Source organism: Netta rufina, assembly GCF_964035555.1.
Source record: "Netta rufina genome assembly, chromosome: 6".
Taxonomy (NCBI): Eukaryota; Metazoa; Chordata; class Aves; order Anseriformes; family Anatidae; genus Netta; species Netta rufina.
Window position 1 is genome coordinate 34,646,082 of NC_140129.1, and position 20,088 is coordinate 34,666,169.

At 37.5% G+C, this 20,088-nt stretch overlaps 1 protein-coding gene across 1 annotated transcript in view; it reads right to left on the minus strand.

The window, feature by feature from the left end:
* Window positions 1-20,088, minus strand: part of LOC311210619 (von Willebrand factor D and EGF domain-containing protein-like) — a gene marked incomplete at both ends in the record, with an annotated part of 180,403 nt that overhangs the window by 60,149 nt on the left and 100,166 nt on the right. The window contains 7 exons of the mRNA XM_084288620.1: window positions 1,354-1,518; window positions 2,953-3,105; window positions 4,939-5,076; window positions 10,768-10,987; window positions 12,213-12,463; window positions 15,856-15,970; window positions 18,668-18,772. Coding sequence (XP_084144746.1) covers window positions 1,354-1,518; window positions 2,953-3,105; window positions 4,939-5,076; window positions 10,768-10,987; window positions 12,213-12,463; window positions 15,856-15,970; window positions 18,668-18,772 — 1,147 coding nt within the window. The remainder of the gene's footprint in view (window positions 1-1,353; window positions 1,519-2,952; window positions 3,106-4,938; window positions 5,077-10,767; window positions 10,988-12,212; window positions 12,464-15,855; window positions 15,971-18,667; window positions 18,773-20,088) is intronic.

Sequence of the window (20,088 nt, forward strand, 5' to 3'; positions counted from 1 at the left end):
AGAATATCTGTTCTACTCAACAACATTTAAATGACCTTTGGGTATACAATGTATATCCCGTTATCCCATTAATGACAAGGTGCAGCTTTGGGCAATAACAGAAATGTTCATTTATTTATATGCACAGTGATTTATATTTTTTTGCTCAACTGCTTTTACAGCTTACCAAGTTATAGAACAGTCAATAGCTGACTTTGTGACTCTGACAAACTAATACATTGTACATACTCATTGCTAGTCAGAGGAAGAAAAATGTTAGTTTTATTTTTTGTGACCTTTAGATTTTGAGAACTAGCTCAAATCAATTTGTAGTTCAAAAAGTCTGGACAATACCTACTCTAAACAGTGAAATCAGTTCTGCTTTAATAGTGTGCATTAAAATATAACACCAAGGCAACAGCCATTGATTTGGATACAGAATGGGTAATGAAGGTAGGTTCGTCAGTGTAGGAAGCTGGGGAACAATTTGATGGGTTTTCAGTGAGTCTGTCTTGAATGCTTAAGAAAAAGATTTAGAGGGAAACCAGGGAACCTGACCTAATAACTACTCTTATTCTTATTAAGGAGTAAACATAAGTTCTCTTGGCAAATCGCTCTGTGCAGTGAAAATGGGACAACCATCCAGACTGTCCCTAGAGAACTATGCATTGAATTATGAGAATTTCACTGAGAGAATGCAAGATTGGATGACTGATGAGTGGTTGCTATGCTATTGCCATTTTCTGCCTGAGGTCAGGACCCAGCTTTTCTTTTATCGCAGCAGAAGACCTCTTCTAATGATCAGTCCTCAGAGATTAATGGGACCATCTGAGTTTCAGAACTCCCGAAGGAAGAATGCTGCTCAGGCTACGAAGGATACTATTGAAATGTTTTAATTATCTGTTGTGTTCTGTTGTTGGTAGAGTTGTTCGTACATGGCACTTTGTTTATCGTCATCTTCACAGGTCACCTTGGAGAACAGATGCCTTGCAGCAAAAGAATTAGGAGACAAGGAAAACAGAGTGGTACTGTCATGTGTCATGTTCCCATCTTACTGAAGAGGAAACCTGTTTTGAAATCATATGCCAGTGCTGTGGCAGAAACACAGATGTGGTGATTCATACCATCTCGTAAGTCCCGTTGCGAAGAATTCTCCCTAGTGGCAAATGAGAAGGTGAATCTCATTCTTGAGAGACAGAGATTCCTGAAATAAGACCTGCTAGCTGCTTGTCAGGTAAGAGTGTTCACAGTCAGAAAAAAGGCTTCAGGGTTTGACTATAAAGCACATTGTAGTGTAATGCCATACTAGTTCATATTTGCTTACAGCCTTTGTGTGCAAAACTTTTTTTAAAAATTCCAAAAATGAGTAAGTACCTGGTCGGGGGACCTTGCTACAGATTCGACCATTTCCAAAAAATCCTGGTGGACATCGGCCACAGACATATCCAATGTAAGGGGGTTTCCGATCAAAACACAATACTCCAGGAAAACACGGCCTATTGGCACAGGTAGTAACATGGGACAGAGGCGCTGCATGACCTAGGGAAAAAGGAATTTCAAGCACATTTATTTATAATTTCTCAAATGAAATGAATATATAAAATTAAGTGTGACCGTCAAAGCCTGGCTAAAGTTTTATAACTGCTTTTATTCTTTTGAAGAATAATTGATGCAGAATGTTCCCAAACCTTGTGCCAAACATGAGAATGTCCTGTAGGCACAGCATAACAGAACAGCTGTTTCTCATTAAAGTAAGATTTATTAGTCCTCTAATTGCATGTTTTCAAGTTTATTACTCAAGGTTCTTTGGCATTTTTCAAAGATAATATAGAAACTGTAATTTTCAGCATAAGTGAGAGATTATCTGAGTAAGAAATAGTATTATTCTGACATCCTTCTGGTCTTCTATAATTGGAAAGTAATCATCAAACCTTTCAGCACATATACCTTACTTTTAAAAATTCACAGTCAAGTGCATATGTTTCTGATCTAGAAATCCTCAACTTGTTGAACCTTGTATGACAAGAGACTATTTTAATTACCTTAGAAATATATGAAAAATTAAACACTCTGGTACTGTATAGTATTTTATCACTTATGATGTCACTGAATAATGAACTCCCTGTGAAGTGTTTAATAGTGTCGACAGAGAACAGATGATGAATAAAATCTAAATGATGGTTGTAGATCTTTTTTAATTGCCTCCAGTGAGGTCTCTATCGTGATTCTCAAGTATTTCAGCATTATCTTTGCACCTTGCCTATGACATTATGACAGATCACCTGTTTGAGGTATGTTCTGGTTAGCTGTTGGATGGCCAAGTACAGATATACAAAAGTATAAAAACCTTTGTATATCTGTATAGTGTCTGTATGGTATCTGTACAAAAACTTCAGTACAAAACTGAAAAAAATCCAACAACTTCAGTACAAAACTGAAATACTGATTAGAAGTGGGTCAACATAAGCAATGTGCAGACACACACACCTCTGAGAGGTTGCTGCAGTGCTCAGGGTCCTGTTGCACTGAATGCAGGCACAAATATTCTGGGGAAAGCACCTGCTGAAGTCATGTCAATACTTCATTTATGTTCAAAGCTTGGTCTTAATGCACTTACTGCCAGTCAAATGCAGGAATAAAATTCAGCATCGCTTGGCTATGGCAAGTTTGTGTAAGTTGTCATTCTTATTGTCTTGCTTTCCATTGATCACTAAGATTTTGAATGATTTTGTTCTATCTCAAAAGTGACGTGAATTCTACTTAAGCTTGACCACTCTGATTGCTAAGGGCTCTTTCCCCTTGCAAAATCGATTAGCAGCAACCTGCAGTCTGATTTATTGAGGGGATTTTGATTTTTAACTCCATCTTTCTGTGATGCATTATAAACAGTTTATGTTTGCTATTAAAATGGTAAAATGCAAGATTTCTGATTATGCAACATCCCAAAAATATTTCATATCCTTGTATACCTACCATGTGTATCACTTCTGTTAAAATTCTTAATTACAGGAGAGTTCTTTGCCTCTAAGGGTTGCAGTGGCCACTCGACCGTAGTCTTGTTTGAGTCACCTTTGCCATTGCTGTTGTCAATGACTAAAACCTGTGTAATGTCAGCAGCAAGCACAGCTGTAAAAAGAAAGCATGGAGATGAGGAAACAAGGTTTTAAGAGCTTAACTGTGATTGATGATAAAAAGCAGCAGTAACAACAAATCAGATAACTTGACAGAAGTTTGTTCTGGGAGCCAACCATCAAGCAAATAAAGGCAAATCAGGTGAGTCAGCTGCTGACATACAGTAAAGCTTCTGTATGAGCATAGGAAAAATTACAGTACACAAATTCACTAAACCTTGCTTATCTGAGAGATATACTTATTATGCACAGTGATCTTTTATTGAGCTAAGGGCAGTAAGGAGGCCTCAGGTCCCTATGCATTATGCAGCGTTGTTACTTGGATGAAGATGCTATGCTAATCCCTGGGACCTGAGGTCGGCCTGATTCCTGACTCTCCTCAAAAGCTTCTGCCTGAAACTATAGTGTGTGTGTTTGTTAGCTTTGGTTAGTTTAGCTGCAAACTTTTTACTCTTCAAGATATTTGCACTAATTATATATGGATGTAAATAAGAAAGCTGAATACTGAAAAATTTTGAAAATACTAATTTCTACATAATTTATAGCACTGTAGCAGTTATAAAATTACTTCAGTTTTCTTTTCCTTCCTCTGGCAAGCCCTTACACTTGCTTCAGCAAGGGAAGCATGCGTGGACATATTGCAGTCTGTATGTTACACACATGAAGGATGATTTCTATCTTGTTTTGGGTAGGCAAGGAAGACCTCATGTTTACTTGTTCTAATAAATGTGCATTTTAGAAATATCTTTGTAATTAAAAATGCATAGGAAGAAATTATGATTCTGATATATTTTGAAAAAGTGCATAATTTTGTATATGCTCATTAGTCATCAATTCATTAGTCAAATTACCTACACTTTGGTGAGACAGACATAAAATCACTTTGAAATGATCATTATGGCCAAACAATACATTAAAGAAAACATTTCTATGCAGACATTAGGCAATATCATTAAAGGTATATTTGGTAAACCCACCAAGAGCAATCCTGCTGATGCCAGGATCCTGCAATTACAGCTCTTTTTTTTTTTTTTTTAATCTTTTTTTGTTGTTGTTCTATTTTACTTTTGTGTTTATTTGGAAACCCTAACAAATAAATGCAAAATACATCAAATGTTGAGTTTTCTCCTCCCTTCCCACCAAATGTTATTTCTGGAGAAGACCTGTGTGTGTGTGACTGAAAAAATGCAGACTAGGTCACATCCCATTGTGATGGAAAGGTCTCAGCATGGTACAAAGTCAGTGCAGCCCCCTACTAAAGAATTTGCTGAGGACTGCCCCAACAACAAATACTGAGCAGGTATAAAATTGTTCCTGGACTTTTGCTAGTTGGGAACTGTGGCATGACTTTATGCCAAATGTGAGCTCAGCAGGTATGGACTCCTTCGTGTCATGAAACTATCTGAGACCTTCTTTCTCCTACTCTATATCCTTCCTGCATTCACTCAGAACAGGAGTAATCCTGGAGGTGCTCCCTGAGTACTTGTTAGTATATGATATATTTAGGAGTGAAACAGTGGAGAACTTGGGGAATGTCCTTGGCAAACTATCTAGCTGGCATCTGGAAAATCCTTTTTTTTTTTTTTTCTTTTTTTTTTTCTTTTGTATGCTATGGTGTTCGTTCTAATCAAAATGAGACTAAACTGCAGTGAAAAATTGCAAACCAAGACCAATTTGCAATTATCCATATTAATATAACATGACAATAGTCTGGTTTATATATTTAGAGGTCTGTCCTTGAAACAAGTGGCAAAGTACTTGATTAAGGATAATCGTAGTAGAAGTGGATTCATATTTACCCTTCTATTAAAACAAATCAAGCACTTACGTTTGCAAGTTTTACCATTTCCCTCCATCCCACTGGGGCAAATTCCACATATATATGAACCAAAGGTATTCATACAGGACACTCCAGGAAAACAAAGACTCTCTTCACATTCATTCCTGTCCTCCTGACAAGTAAGCCCTGTGGCAAAACAAAGTGGAGGTTAATAATTGGGAAAGATTCCCTGTTTATTCCTCAGCTCAAATGTTCAAGCAGACTAAGGCTTACTTCTCAGCTGTAAACTCATTACAAGGTGCATCACTCACATAGTGCCAAATTCCCCACTGTCTCACTTAAACCTGCTTTTATCACACTGTTTATTACTGTTGTTATTGGCACCAGAAGTGCTGAACCTGAGACTACTGCTCCTAGAAAACTATGCATATTAAATAAATGATTGCCCCTACATTTCACACCTTTGCTGCTGCTTTTGTTGTCATGTTTATGTGCGATCTTTGTCATACACTGAAGAAGCCAGTCTCACCACTTTGACTTTAGGATATGCCATGTACTGACATATTACACTCTTCGTTTCTATGTGAACCTCACGCTATTAACAGCTTATTGTACAACAGCACAGTCTGGCTAAAGGTAAATCAGACAAAATGATGAAATTCTTTAAAAAATAAATAAATAAATAAATACAACAAACAAACAAAAAACCTAGAGGTTTTTCTATTTAAAATTTGAAGAAACTCTCTGAAATTGTCTCTAAGCCACAGTGCTGGTGTTCAGAAGATAAGCTGCTGTAGGATCTGAATCCAAAACAATGGATCTTGGCTATTGCTGATTTTGGAAATAGTCATTTAAAAAAATCCCTTGATGTAACTGATATTCAAATTCACAACACTGAATGATTTAATAGGTACCTGCAGGGGAAGCTGACCCAAAAGCTAAAATAACTATCTGAACATTAAATGATACAGAATAAGCATATACAGCGTTGTTTAAAAACTCCCTCTGGCTTCAGATATGCATGATGCTCTCTCTGTGTACTTGAGAAAACTTGCTTGGCTACCAGAATATTAAGTCCTGACAGTCCAGTCTTAAACTATCCCATATAATTTCTGTTAAGGCATGCCCTTTGTTAATTGTAGGAATACCCAAGCAGACTGGGATGCTGTCTGAATAGTCCAAGTACCTGTTTCATGACATACCATAAGGTACAGAATGGCATATTCCATATTAGCTGTTCAGCTCTATCATGGCAGAAGATTTAAGGATAAAAGAATATTTTTTCTTCAAAAGAGAATTTTGTCACAGAGGAATGAAATACAGAATGATAAGAACAGAACATCATTATTCATCTTCTACAACATAATCTCTCATTGCTTCTGCATTTCAGATAGCTTGCACAGCTCCTTTCAAGTTAAAATAATATCTCCATGTAAGAAAATCTAATTGAAGTCTCTCTTGATTGAGCTGTCTCAAGAAGCTACTGACTCATGGCTGCTTTGTCTCTTGGGGGGGGGGGGGGGAGGGGGAAAGAAAAGAAGAACAAAAGGCATGTCCCTTTTCTGGTGCCATTTGAATCTAGATTGTTCTGGTTTTGCATGTTTCTTGCTCTAGGAAAGCTCTCCTTGTTTCATTTAAATACCTGGTGTTGCAGGTATTAATTTACTTTTTTCCCTCCATTGTTATATTTTGGATTACCGGTTAGACTAGTGATTATTTTCTTTCACTGGCTGGAGTTTAAAGACTAAACATGATACCACAGACAATCAAAATAGGAATGAATTTCACGGTTTTGAGAAACAAAAACTTCTTCCCGCTCAGTCCCTTCTCCTCCCTTCTATATAGTCTGTTTTGCAAAAGTCTGACTTAAAAATCTCAAAGATGAGAGAATTACAAAAAGCCAAGGAAGAACATAAATAGCAAGCTTAATTTTAAAACCCACTTGACTGAATTTCGTAACTTAAAGGTGGAACTATGCAAGCACTTTGACTCAAACAGATATGATTTTAAACAATATCTGATCAATCTTGGCATAATGTTAATCCCACAGAGTCTGATGACAAATATTTAGAAAGTCTGAATTTTGACTGAAGGTTGCTAAAGAATCAGTAGCAATGGACAGAAAACTGTCTGCAACAAGAAATGTCAGTTATTATGCTTGCATGACCTCCAGTACACTGCAACACAAGAGAGTCTCAATTCTGTTGGCACTGTTACCATACAAATAAAAATATTAGGAATAAAAGATCCTCAGGTTGCAAGGTTGAAACATCTGTTTCCATGCCACCTCTATTTCTCCATCCCTGCATGAGAAATTGGTTGAGAAGTTGAAGTCTTTTTATACCCCGAGAAGAGCGGACCACCTACAGATGCAGAGAGAGTCTTTTTGACTGTGTTCATGTTATGTTGATTATAAATGATGAAGCAATCTCATTGATGAATTCTATGGTTATTATACAACATGAACAATTTTTTTTTCAGATGCCTGAAAAATAAAATGAAATTATAGCTTGTTCCGTCCCCTCTCCCTCCCCTTTATATATTAACTGGATACATAAGGAAAAAATGGTTTTCTGATTTAGAGATTTAGATACTTTTTTTTTTTTAATTTTTCCAAGAAGGGTTTCTATTCTCAAGCAGATGATATTCTTGCTTTCAGTAGCCCAGGGAAGAAACAATAGGAATTATTTTTACCACCGGTGAAGGGTGAAGGTAAATGAATGTGCTTTGAACACACAATGAGATAAGCATGTATAAGTCTCTGCAGAAATTCAAAGTATTAATAATTCTGGAGTTATCCTCCTCTCATATTTTCCTTTGGCTTCTCTCCTGCCTTGTTACCATTCTTAAATTATGCAGTTACTTTGCCTGAGATACACAGATGCACTTTAATTGCTACCATTTAGCAAGGCACTTCGTTCCTTATCCTTCGTCTCTTGCAGTGATGTTTGGGAAGCTCTCAAAAGAGTTAAACATTTTCTTTCTACTACCTGTTCCCTATCATTTGTAAAGATTTGATGGTGAAATGGTGCTGTCACTTGAGCAGTATAGCATTGCCTTCTCATTAGATTATTGATGGTTTTCTGGGGAATTGAGACATAAACACAGCATCAAGGATGAGCTTTTATTGTTGTCACAGAACCTGCCCTGAAGTAAAATCATCTATTTCCCAGCTGGCTTTCAGCTCCACTTGCATATAATTTCTTACCTGCTATTAAAATTTTGAGTTGTATTCCTGTTTCACTCAATTATATTTGTATTTTGCTATTGCTTCCGTTTTAGCTTTTTGGGCCAGGGAAGTACAACAAAAGCAACACATTTATTTCAACTGACAGGACTTAGGGGTTCCAGAAAACTGAGTGTTTCTCTGGCCATCAAGGTGTCCTGTGTCCTTGTTTTCAGAGCAGCCTGTATGTTATTTTCAAACATGCTATTTTGAAGTGTTGGATATTTCACTATAGAAATAAAAGAATGAAAACCACTTTTCATAATACAATTACCGTGAATTTGTAAACAATGCATCGCAATTATGGCAGACTGTTTTAAGTGGAATAATAGAGCTCGATTTCACTCAGTTTATGTTCCATAACACATAAAGTGAGTAAAGGCAGTGGTGTGAAACTGGTAGAGAAGATCAAACAATGGGAGCAGATACACTGACATCATTAACTCATGGAATTATATTGATTTTTATTCAGTTAATCCACCTCATTGAAGGCAATGAAGAATTGGTCCTCATGGTGTTTTTAAGGTGTTTAGCCAAATCTAGCCAAAAATGATCCTAAATTTCCCTGTGCTCATAATAACATTTACAGCAGAATTGAGCACCATGCCATTCTACATGTGCTAATTTATTTGGGGACTTTTATATTTTGATCAAAATTTCATTTTCTAATGTTGTTCTTAGGTTTGTGTCCCCCTCTACGAGTAGTCTTTTCCAGCATAAACCCTTCGGAGAGCAGCAGGCTTTGGCTGTGCTATAACATTACCTGGAGTCACTACCAGATCGACTAGATCAACAAGATCAGCCATCTAGGTATTATGTGGATCTTTCAGGCCATTTTCTGAACTCTCAACTCTGATTTTTTTTTTTTTTATTTCCAGTGGAATTTTATAGGTAACGAAATCTGGACTTGCAATCCCACATGACTAAAACAGTGAAAGTGCCATGACCTGCTGAAAGAGAAGGGGTACCTTTCTGCCTGTATAAGCCCACTGAGGCAAATCTATCTGTTTTTGTTTAAAATAGAGGTTTTTGATTATAGACCCTGGGCCTTTGATGTTACCTTTACTTGGTATTTTCAAAGCTATGGCACTGTACAGTAGCCAACATTAGAGGTATCATGAATCTGTTCATGCTTTCATATGTGAGCAGAATAGGGTTTTTTTTTTTTTTTTGACAAGTTCGAGTACTGAAAGCTGAGTTCAGCTTAAGGTTGATTTTTTTTTTTTTCATTTCTTTTGAAACAGTGCTGATCCAAGAGACATTTTAACACAGTTTCAGTTAGTACCCCTCACTTTTGAGAGGCTAATTTAACACTGACATGACTGGATAGTAACAAAAATATTCACATTCCAATGACTGCTTAGTGACCCAGGTGAGTGACTGGCTGTTTTAAACAGCACCCGTGTTAGCAGCCCTTTGTCTGCAAAGTTAAGCAAGGGCCAAATTTAGAAATGCTGGACAAAACATGTATGTTCAGTATTCCCTTGTACCTCCAGAAAGGCTACACTGCGAATGAAAAGGCCACAATTTCAGTGAAATTACAGGAGAAGGCATGCTTGGGCCAAATTAAAATCTGTTGTGTTGGCAGTGAGTCATGCTCTGAGCAGCTGGAGTGTGGGTCCTGGCTTGGAGGAGGTGCTGGATGCTCTACGAGACCCAGCAGTGACTCAGCACAGCCATATGCCAGAAGCTTCAAGCAGCAGAACCTCGAGTGGCTGGCTCCAGCCTGCAGAGCACAGGGGAGTCATCCCCACGTGCTGTCACAAGTGTTTTCTACTGCGTGGGAATCATTCACAGATGTCCCAAATGCACCAAAGCTGACAATATAAATGGCATGACAGGTACCATCATGTTCTCTCCTCACCTCCATCATCTATTAGATGCTTCTCTTTCTCCTGACATGTCAGGTTTTCACTCTCTCTATTCCTGTTTGTACCATATGTCTTGCATCCACCTCTTTTGTCTTCACTGCATTTAATTCTTCCACTTCTCCTCTTCATGCTTTACATTCTGCCTTTCTAAGATCTTTCTTTTGGGGGGTACTGATCATTGCTCTTCCCTGCATCTCTTAAAAACCTATTTTGTTCAGCCCTGAACAGCTTAAAAGATTAGCTTTTGTTCCACCTGTCTGACAACCCAATGGGCTTGCAGTTTTCTAAGGCTTAAACTTGAGGAAATTTCAGCTAGGACTAAATGAATTTATTTCTGCATGTTTTGCATATCTACTTCTTCATAGACCTGATAAATAAATAAATTCATTCAGAGTTCTTTCATTGGCTTCATTTACTATAATCCTTAGGAGTGTGAGAGGGTCCTGGATCCTCACCTTTTTCACTCAGTCTTCCTCTGGCTCTTCTCACAGATGGACAGCTGGGAAATAAGCCAGTGGAAGCTGAGATCAGAGTGATTTGCAGCCTCCTTGAATGGTCATTTCATAACTACAGACCTTTAGGTCTTTTCTCTTTCCTTGAGCATGGATAATTAGATAGCTGCCTTTACACACTTTCTATCTGTCTACAGCTGAGTCATGGGAGCAGAAGAGGAAGCAAATGCAGTTCATTTGACGGATTGTTGTGGTTGTGCATGCTCAAAATACCCTGAAATGCAATATGTCTCTAGTTAAATCAGAGATGGGAACAGTGATGCCTTACCTCCCAAACCAGGGGGACATTTACAGATGTAGCGGTCCACGCTGTCCACACACGTTCCGCTGCCGCATGGGTTTGACTTGCACTCATTAATATCTTCCTGGCAAAACTCCCCATCAAAACCATTTGGACATAAGCACAGATATTCGCCAAGTCCTGGAGGGAATTTAATATTGGTAACACACGTTCCACCATTGAGGCAGCTGCAGAGCTTCACTCGAACCTGAGGAAGGCAAAAGGGAATTGTGATAATGATCTTCCAAATAATCACCACTGAGAGGTGTATTGGTACCCTTCAGGAAGGGATGGATTTGCAGTGCAAACACATTTTCTAGTATTATGAAGACTTATTTCTAACCAATTTATTTTGTCTGGATAGATGGTCTCATACTCAGCATACTTATTTATTTGGCTGAAAGCGTGACATTAAAGGGATTTTTCTTCATCACTTAAGGGCACATTCTAATTTCTTACAAGAAAAAAAAAGTCCTATTTGCTATAACAGCAGTTTTTACATGATATCTGAGGGCAGGATTCGTTCCTCATTCTTCAAAGAACTGAAAAAAAATCTTTTCTCTTTGCCTGCCCATGTACCTTCCTTACTGTTTTACATTACAAATGTCTCCCAGGCAGGAACAGGATTGTGGCATTCTTTAGCCAGTCTCTATTGCAAGGAAGAGAGGTACAGGTCATGTTATATATTGATGAGAACAGCATTTCAATAGATTTGAACCTTTGCACTATCTCATCTAGTTAAGCACAGATCTAGTTTGAAATGCTTCCTCTTTGCTATGTGTGTTCAGCAGACTGGTATTTTTGATGACAGTGGTTTGAATGAGTAAAAATTGGAATCTTTAGGAAAAAATTCTTTTATTTTCTTCACAAAACTGCTCTTGTGGCAAGAGTCTGCATCCCACTTTATTAGCTCATCCTATCATGGGATTAATGCTAGGCTACACAATAAAGACAAAGCAATGCACAAGCTCTGCCAAGAAACTTAAAGTGTGGAGTAATGACATAAGAGCAAGACACCCTCTAAAAATATCATTGAGAGTGAGTTATAATCTCCCTTTTATAGCTAAAACTTGGTCTTTTATGTTATATGCTTTTTTTTTTTTTTTTTTGTTCTTCTGCAATCCAAATGCAGAATGTGAATTTTAAAGCAGATTAATGAACCATTAACAGGCTCTGCAAGAGAGTTCTTTCAAACAGCAATCAATAGCACTCTCTCTTGTTCATTGTATATGTAGTTTCTATGTTCTCAGATATATTTATTCCATTAATTGATCATTATTGCTATGCTGGATAATATACCCTTATGAGGAAATAGCTGAAGTCTGAGTTTTTAAGACAGTAACAAATTATTAGCTATAACAACAATTGCACCAAAGTGATGACATGATAAACAGGTTTGTTTTGTTTTCCTTTTAAAGCATTCATTTCCTTACCTCAATAGAGTATCTGCTCTGTGCATTGCATTCATCCGACACCGTGAATTCAAAGGTCTGCCTGTCTTCTGAATCCACTTTCCAGATAAGAAGGCCAGCAGGAGAGAGCCTGGCATCCTGCGGCCCAGCCTCTAGGATGAATAGCACAGCTGACCCTTCCGGATCCACTGCTATTAACTGGTAAACAAAATTCTCACCAATAAATGTCAGCAGCTGGCTGGAGGGGGCCTGGAACACAGGAGGCAGGTTGTCTAAACAGCAAAAAATGAAACCACGATTACATAAATTCCTGTTTCTCCCATGTGAAGATTCAGACTGTGGGTCTTCTTAGGGGTGCTCTCAGTCACGAGGGTGGAGAAAGCATCCTGAGACTGATGGAGGAAACAATGTGGATGTTAGAGGCAGCAAATGGCTTTGCCAAATAGTATACTTTTTTACTTCTATTTTTCTCACATCCCATACTGAACTTTGATTACTTTTGATGTCTATCTGATACATGGGAGGAGATTGGACAAGACTTTTATAACCTCCCACTGATCCAACTCCCTCAGTTCTTACTAAAACAATTTTATCTCTAATACATGTATATATTAATTATTCTATCTATCTATTTATCTATCTATCAATCTACCTAAATATAAGCAAACTAATTCTCAAAATGATGAATGACAAATTGGGTGTACAACTTCGGGAAGATGGGGCAGGGGTGAGGAAGTTGTGTAACTCTTCTGTTGAGTAGATTCTATCTACTGCCTTTACACATGAGTGGTAATTAAGCCTGAGCAATGTGATTGAATTCAGTTGGACATTTCTGGAATAAAGATCTTCTCAGTGCTGGGAGAGGCACATCAGTGATAATGAAATTCTCTATCCCTAGAGACAGTAGTGCATATCATGTCAACATTGGCATTGTTATTTTTAGTGATGTTTACGTTCAGTCTTTCCTTAATGAAGATAAAAGCCTAATTATACTGGGCTATTTTACAGTAAAAGACAAATGCTGCCTGAAGATATGTCCAATATAAATATGTAAGAAGGACAAGGTAGAGAAAAGTATTACATTTTAATATTGGAAACCAAGGAAAAGGAAGATCAGATGAATACCCTTAGGTGACAGCAGCACTGTGCAGGGCTGGGAATTTTGTCTCAGTGTCCTAAACCTCCTCAGTCTCAAGCCATCTTTTCTTTCTAACCAGCAGTACAAATTGATGTATACTGATATTTAAAGGAATCTTCTCACAATGCAACTTGTGCATAGTTGTTTTTAACTTAGAGAACATCTCTAATACTGAGGATTAATTTCAAGTCACACTCTAAAACTATGAGCTATACATGTGTTCTCATAAAGACAGCATGTGTCTTTGCATAATGCTTGTGGGAAGTCATCATCAGGGATTCTTTGTGTGTGCATATCCTTTTATCAAGTTCTGCTTTCTGTAGCATGTCTCACATTATACAATTATTTAAATGCCTCTGCACTCACTGCTGCTGTGCTATCAGAGCTTTCTAAACTGCTTGGCCAGCAGATTGTCCTGGCAAAACTGTAGAAAGCTTCCATCCATTAATTACCTTTTACTTCAGAAACACTCAAACCATGGAGCCCATAAAAGTTGTGCCCAAAGTAATGAATGAAATATTGATGCTGGTATGCATTTAGAGATAAACACAAAGGTGTTAACTGGATGGAGGGTTACAAGATGTTGTAGACCATGAAATAAGATAATATCAGATATTCTGAAGGGAGTCTGTGAACAAGAGTGTTTTTAATTCCACAGAAGCCTCCTTGCTATCCAGTGAACATATATACACTCCTAGTTATTGCAGTACTTTTTAAAAGGTACTCATATATTTGAAAACAAGCTTGAGAAGTACCTTCTCAATATTTTTAGATTTTTAAATTATTGAAAAGTGAACCAAGATCTGTTTCAGATTTCATATATCACTCCTAGTTTTATAAATTCCAAAATAAATGTTTTTTTTTGTTGTTGTTTTTTTTTTTTTTTCTTTTTAAGCCATTTCCTAATTTTTAAAATTAAAATATCTTAGTACCAGTAATGATAATTTTATATGACAGTCATAATCTGCTTACCCCTGAAGACAGAATAGCTGTGGCCAATACAGTGGAAGGACAGAACGGAGGCACAAGATTTGTGTGTCATAGTTAACGCCTCTCATTAAACTAAATCGTATCTTTGGAGAAAAAAGGCTTTCTTTCAGGCACACAAGTTTTTCTTCAGGCCTGGCTTACCATTAGGCATTCTAACTACTCTTTCAAGTAACATGTAATGGGATTCTTCATTGGACAACACTTGAGATGGATCTCCCTATGCCTTTTATTAACAGGAAATTAATTTTTTAGGACATAAACAAGAGCTCTGTGTTTCTAAATAGAGAGAATTCAAAGTGGCTAGTCTGGAACAGAAATTCCAAGGGCTCATGAATAGCTCCTTCCCTTCCAATTGTGTTCCTGCTTCTAAGCTTGGTTTTGGACAACTTATTGTTGTCTTGTATTGCTGGAACTTGTTGAGTCCTTCTCAAGTGCCTTTCTATCACCTCTGAGAAGGGAGTACCAACTCACTTCTCTCCCTGGTTATTGAGCTGTGGACTCTGGCCACTGCGTTGCACTTCATTGTTTCTGCTTCCATGACTTGCACTCTGTAGAAGCCTCTGTCCATGAACATCCCCGGTTTCTCCCCAAGGAAAAGATCAATCTTTTAGAGGAACGAATTCCTTCAGTCACTTCAGGAATATAAAACTGTGAACAAGCAAATCAAACATGTCCTCTCATTTACATACCTCTCTGTAATTGCTTCTCCTTACTGAACCTAAAATTACAGAGAAACTCTAGAAGCAACACATGAATCTACACAAAAGTGTTATTATAATCTTTATATCGAGCAGATGTAGATATGTTCATGTAAATGTGAAGATGCACCAAGGGATCAATGTTTCTAGAACTATGGATTATCTGTAAAGCAAACATTAAGCAGTGGTGTTTTTTCACACTGGAGATGCAGTCATGAAAAAGCTGTTATTAAATCCTTAGCATTCAGGAGGTGCTTCAAAAGGCAGCCTTCTCCATGACCCCTGCCATGAATGGCTGAAGAATGAGCCATTAGGTTTCGTGGCAGTGAAGGCAATGAGTGGCTGTTCCCTACCACTTAGACTCCCTGCCAGGCCAAGGTCTTTCATGTGGCATTTCATAGCATTTGGCTCAGGGAAAGATACCAAAAATATACATTAGTGTTTTAAAAACAGTGTTTTCCTCAAATTGTTCCCTTAAAGATTTGTACCTGTGAGATGATCACAGGCATTTTTAGGGTCCATCACTTTTAGCTGACAGACTTGGGCCCTTCGTTGGGCATGTCAAAATTTCTTTTTTTTTTCAGGTGTTACATTGGTTTTATTAATTACTAATTTATCAGGTTTCACCCAGAACAAGATAAGCGTCCAGATGCCTAGTGCACACAGAGGATTTCTTCCTGCTGCTGATCAGCCTGGACTTCCTGTGCACCCAGTTATTCCCACCACATAAAGTCCTATTCAGGATAGGCCCATGTTAGCTAAATGAACTGTGCATTTCATAGACTTAGTACTAAATTCCCAGCTAAGCACTTCTAAATCTTAGAAAAAATGGTCTTACTTTCATTAATAGACCAGGTGAACTTAGAAATATCAGGTTCACAGAGAAGACAAGGACTGGTAGGGCTTGACTCTCCTTCACCATAGCAAAGTCCATCTATATTACAAGTATTTTCCTGCCAAAAAAGGAAATAAAAATGGGTGGGAGGTGGAGGCAAGGAAAAAAGAAGTAAGAAAGAGTAAGAAAGATAAAAAATTAGCAGTTAATATTTTCTGGAGATAAGCAGGAGCTTGCTTATCTTTTGAAGGAATAAATTATCAATTTAAATGCTAGTACTTTCTACTGACACGAAGAAAACAAGACATGGAGGTTTTCCAGTTTCCATGTGAGATCCTTGTAGCTGTAAATCCTTTATCTTAGGCAGCATGTGATGCTGCTTGCCATAGATGAACGAGAGCATGATTTCTATTTTTATTTTTTTATTTTTTATTTTTTTCATTTTAGCAGTATGTACTGTATGTGATCATTATTCCTAGCTGTGACTACTAACATGATGACTATTTGGTAACACTCAGAAGAGAGTTGCATGAGATCAACAAAAAATACTTGAAAAAATTTTGAAATTTTGGAACCCTTTTCTGGTATATGAATTATTTCTGGAGGTTCTTCATAAAAATATGAAAAAGCAATGATGTAAAAACAAAATAAAGATCTTTATTAGAGTTTCGGGTTCTGCAAGATGATTGTAAAGAAATGGCTGAACACAGCGACGGGGCCGAAGTTGGCAGAATGCCCTGGCTATAGCAGGAGGGAGAAGCTATAAGGGCCCAAAGATATTTTTCTTTTTCCCTTCCTTGAATACACATTGCTCTGAAAAGAAATCCCATGACCATTGGAGGGTTTGCACAGCCCCTTAGAAAGATCAGATTGCTTGGCTTTCTCTAGCACTGGTAGGTAAAAGAGGTAAACTCAAAGCAGTGCAAATCTACCTGTTTGTGCTGTAATCAAACATCTGACTTCAGAGTGTACATATTCACGGGCTCCTGGCCTTCCACCTGCCTGGCACAGCACATAGTCCCACCAGCCCCAAAAGATGGGGCTGAGACTGGTGTGTGCCCTGTTACTGGCCTTGTGTTTGCTATTTACTGCTTTTCTTCTTTCTCAACTTGTATTTTAAAATAATAGTTACTAATAATGAGTAAGCTAAAAAACAAACAAACAAACAAAAAAAACCAACTCATAATTGCCCCAACATGACAAACCTCCAACATTAAAATTTGGGTGTTAATTAGATTTTATTACATTGTTGTTTTCAAAGGCTTGAAGTTCTGATGAAAAAGCTGCTTTTTCTGATGTGATAATGTGTTAGAGAATGGGCTCCATAAAAGTGGAACACAAAATGCGAAATGGCCTGACATAAACTGTCCCCTAATTGAAACACCTTTTCTGAAAGCAATTTAGGTATTACAAAGTAATGTTGTAATAGGGGTAATTAGAATGTGGTTTGATGCAATTGGAAGCCTAGTTCAAATAGTCCCTTGAAGCGTCGTAGGATAGAAATTATTATAATAGAAAGAGAACACCAGCATATTGAAAAAACGTATATACTTCTGAATTCCTAAAGTGTAAGAATGAGGAAAGCCCTTGAAAAAAACAACAAAACAAAACAAAACAACAACAAAAAACAACAAATCAACAAACCACCTAGCTTTAATTGAAATGGTTCTGACATAATTATTTTAATCTGAAATTTAAGTGACTTTGCCCTCATTGGGGCATATAAACTAGTTTCTATTCACTGATTTATTTGAAAAATGTGAACTTTCATTTTATTTTGGTAACTGGTTTTTTATTGCAATCAGTGCAACTTTGAAAACTATATTTTCCCATTAGCGTTAATGAGAACAGTGAGGCAAATGGGTTAAGATATACCTGATTAATCTTCATTTTATAGGAATGAAGACTGGTGGTCTCCTATTCATTTGTGCTTGCCTCAGGGTAGTAGGAAAGCAGGATTAGCACATTTAAGTATTCCTTACCCTACACCCTCCCAAAGTATCTTTTAAAGTCCCTCTGAAAAACAGAAAAGGTGTCTCATGCAGTCCTCTAAAAATAAGAGCAAGAAGGCTCTTTTTTAAGGGACGGGGGATGCTACACTAATAATAATCAGAGGGATATAGCATTCTCCAGGCAGTTCCTAGCATTCTGGCAGTTTAAAACGTAGCACTAGGTTTTTGATTACGATTTTAAAACTGTCAAAGCACTATATGTTTGTACTTAGCGGTATTTAATGTAAGCAAGAATGTTTTATGTTCTCTCACGGGTGTTTTCACACAACAAAAACCGTGTAACATGCATCATAGTATACCTCTTGCAACAGCAGAAAATGGGTATAGAAATGATATACATTACAGTTACAGTACCCCTGCCAAGCAGCATGGGAGAGGTAAAAGATCTTCCTAGGAGAGGCACTTCAACAGTGAAGGCAAGCTGCCTGGCAGGGGAGACTGCACAGTCTTATTTACTTCCATTAAAAATTATAGCAAAAAAGTATGTGTGTTGTCAGCCATGCTCTTTGGGAAGAGCCATCCTGAGAAAGGCCCACCATAAAGCATGCTCTATCAGGTATTCATACCATACATTTATAATATATATATATATATATATATATATATATATATACGTGTGGTTTAAAGAAAACACACATGGACAAGAGGTTGTGAAAGACAGAAAAGTATCAGACTGTGCAACTGACCTGTGAAATAGATTTTCCTCTTCTAAAACAGTTATTACACACGGTACATCAAAAGGAGGGAGAGGGCTAGGGAGGAGATGAATGATCCATATTAAACCTTTATGCTCTTTAAATTACCTTTAATTTACAAAGTCCGGTTGGATGGGATTCACAGGCCTGGCAGACTGTGTCATACAGGGTCAGCACTCTGGAATTACTGTACTGGAAGCCATCATTAGTGATCTAAATGATACAAAAATCATCCTTATAAGTAATAATGTTCCATATGGAGACTGTCTGCTCATTTTGGAGCATATACTGTTGCACCCTTGAACTGGATGCCTGCCAGCAAGATAAATTAAAGCACTTGTGAGTTGCTCTACTGCAAGCGAACAAATTGCTTAATGTTCCAAAATGGAAACTATTCATTAATAACCAAAAGATATTTTGGTACAGCTGGCATTCAACCTTTCTGATTGCTGTGGTTTTTTTTTTTGTTTTTTTTTTTTCTTTCTTTTTTTTTTTCTGAGCACTTTTTTTTTCAATACCTTTATAGAGACTGCATATGTACTAAAGTACTACAAGGATGCCTTTCAAGGAGTTGTGAAATAAAATTAAGATATTTGGCTGAAATTTTGGACCACTTTCTTACTATATGGTAAATTAGTAAGTAATCTTGAGGAAAACAAAACAAACCAAAGGAATACATATTCTTTAGGTGGCTCTATATTAACCTCTAAAAAGTGCTAGGGTGGTTAATACCAGACAGCAACAGTCCTATTTCCATAGGAAAGTACGTTAGAAGGACATTCCTGTACATGTGGGTAGCTTAGAAAGCCTTAATGTAGAATGGCAGTTTTCATATGACTGCACAAAAAAGAGTGATGTGAGTTTACATTTTAATTTAATTTTTTCCACGATAAAAATGAAAAGATGCCAGACTAATGTGGAGAGCTAACTTTTGACAAACCATTGTAACACCCCTTGAGACAGGTGAATATTAAAGAGTACTTGAATGCGAAAATACTTGTGTAAGCCTTGCAGAAAACACTGATAAACACCAGCAGGAAAGCAAAGCCCTCTCTGTCAGGTATTTTATAGTTTTTACTTCTTGCACCTCAGCCAAGCACTGACCATCCTGCTCGTGTGCATTCCCCAGGCAGAGAAGGGCTGCTGTTTCCCACTGTGCAGACACTACAAGTCTTTTTGCACTTCTGCTGTTTTGATTTTCATGACATTTGTGAGAAATGAATATCTCTGTGACCTCTGTCTCCCTCAGTGACTCAAAGCAGGCAGAGCAGAGGAACTGCAGCCACAGGGGAGAAAGCGGATACAGAGCACTTCAGAAGCTCACTCAGACCAAAGGGCTGGTTGACACAGCCTGAGCTCCACATCCCCTCATCAGTAACAGGGCCAAAAATACAAAGTTGATCAGTTAACAAATTATTTTGGTTTGCAATGTATGTTAAATCGAACAAAGATAACTGGAGGTGCAGAGAATAAAAACTTACTTTAATAAATTCCATAAAAAGCATCAATGATTATAAATTTACTAAGGA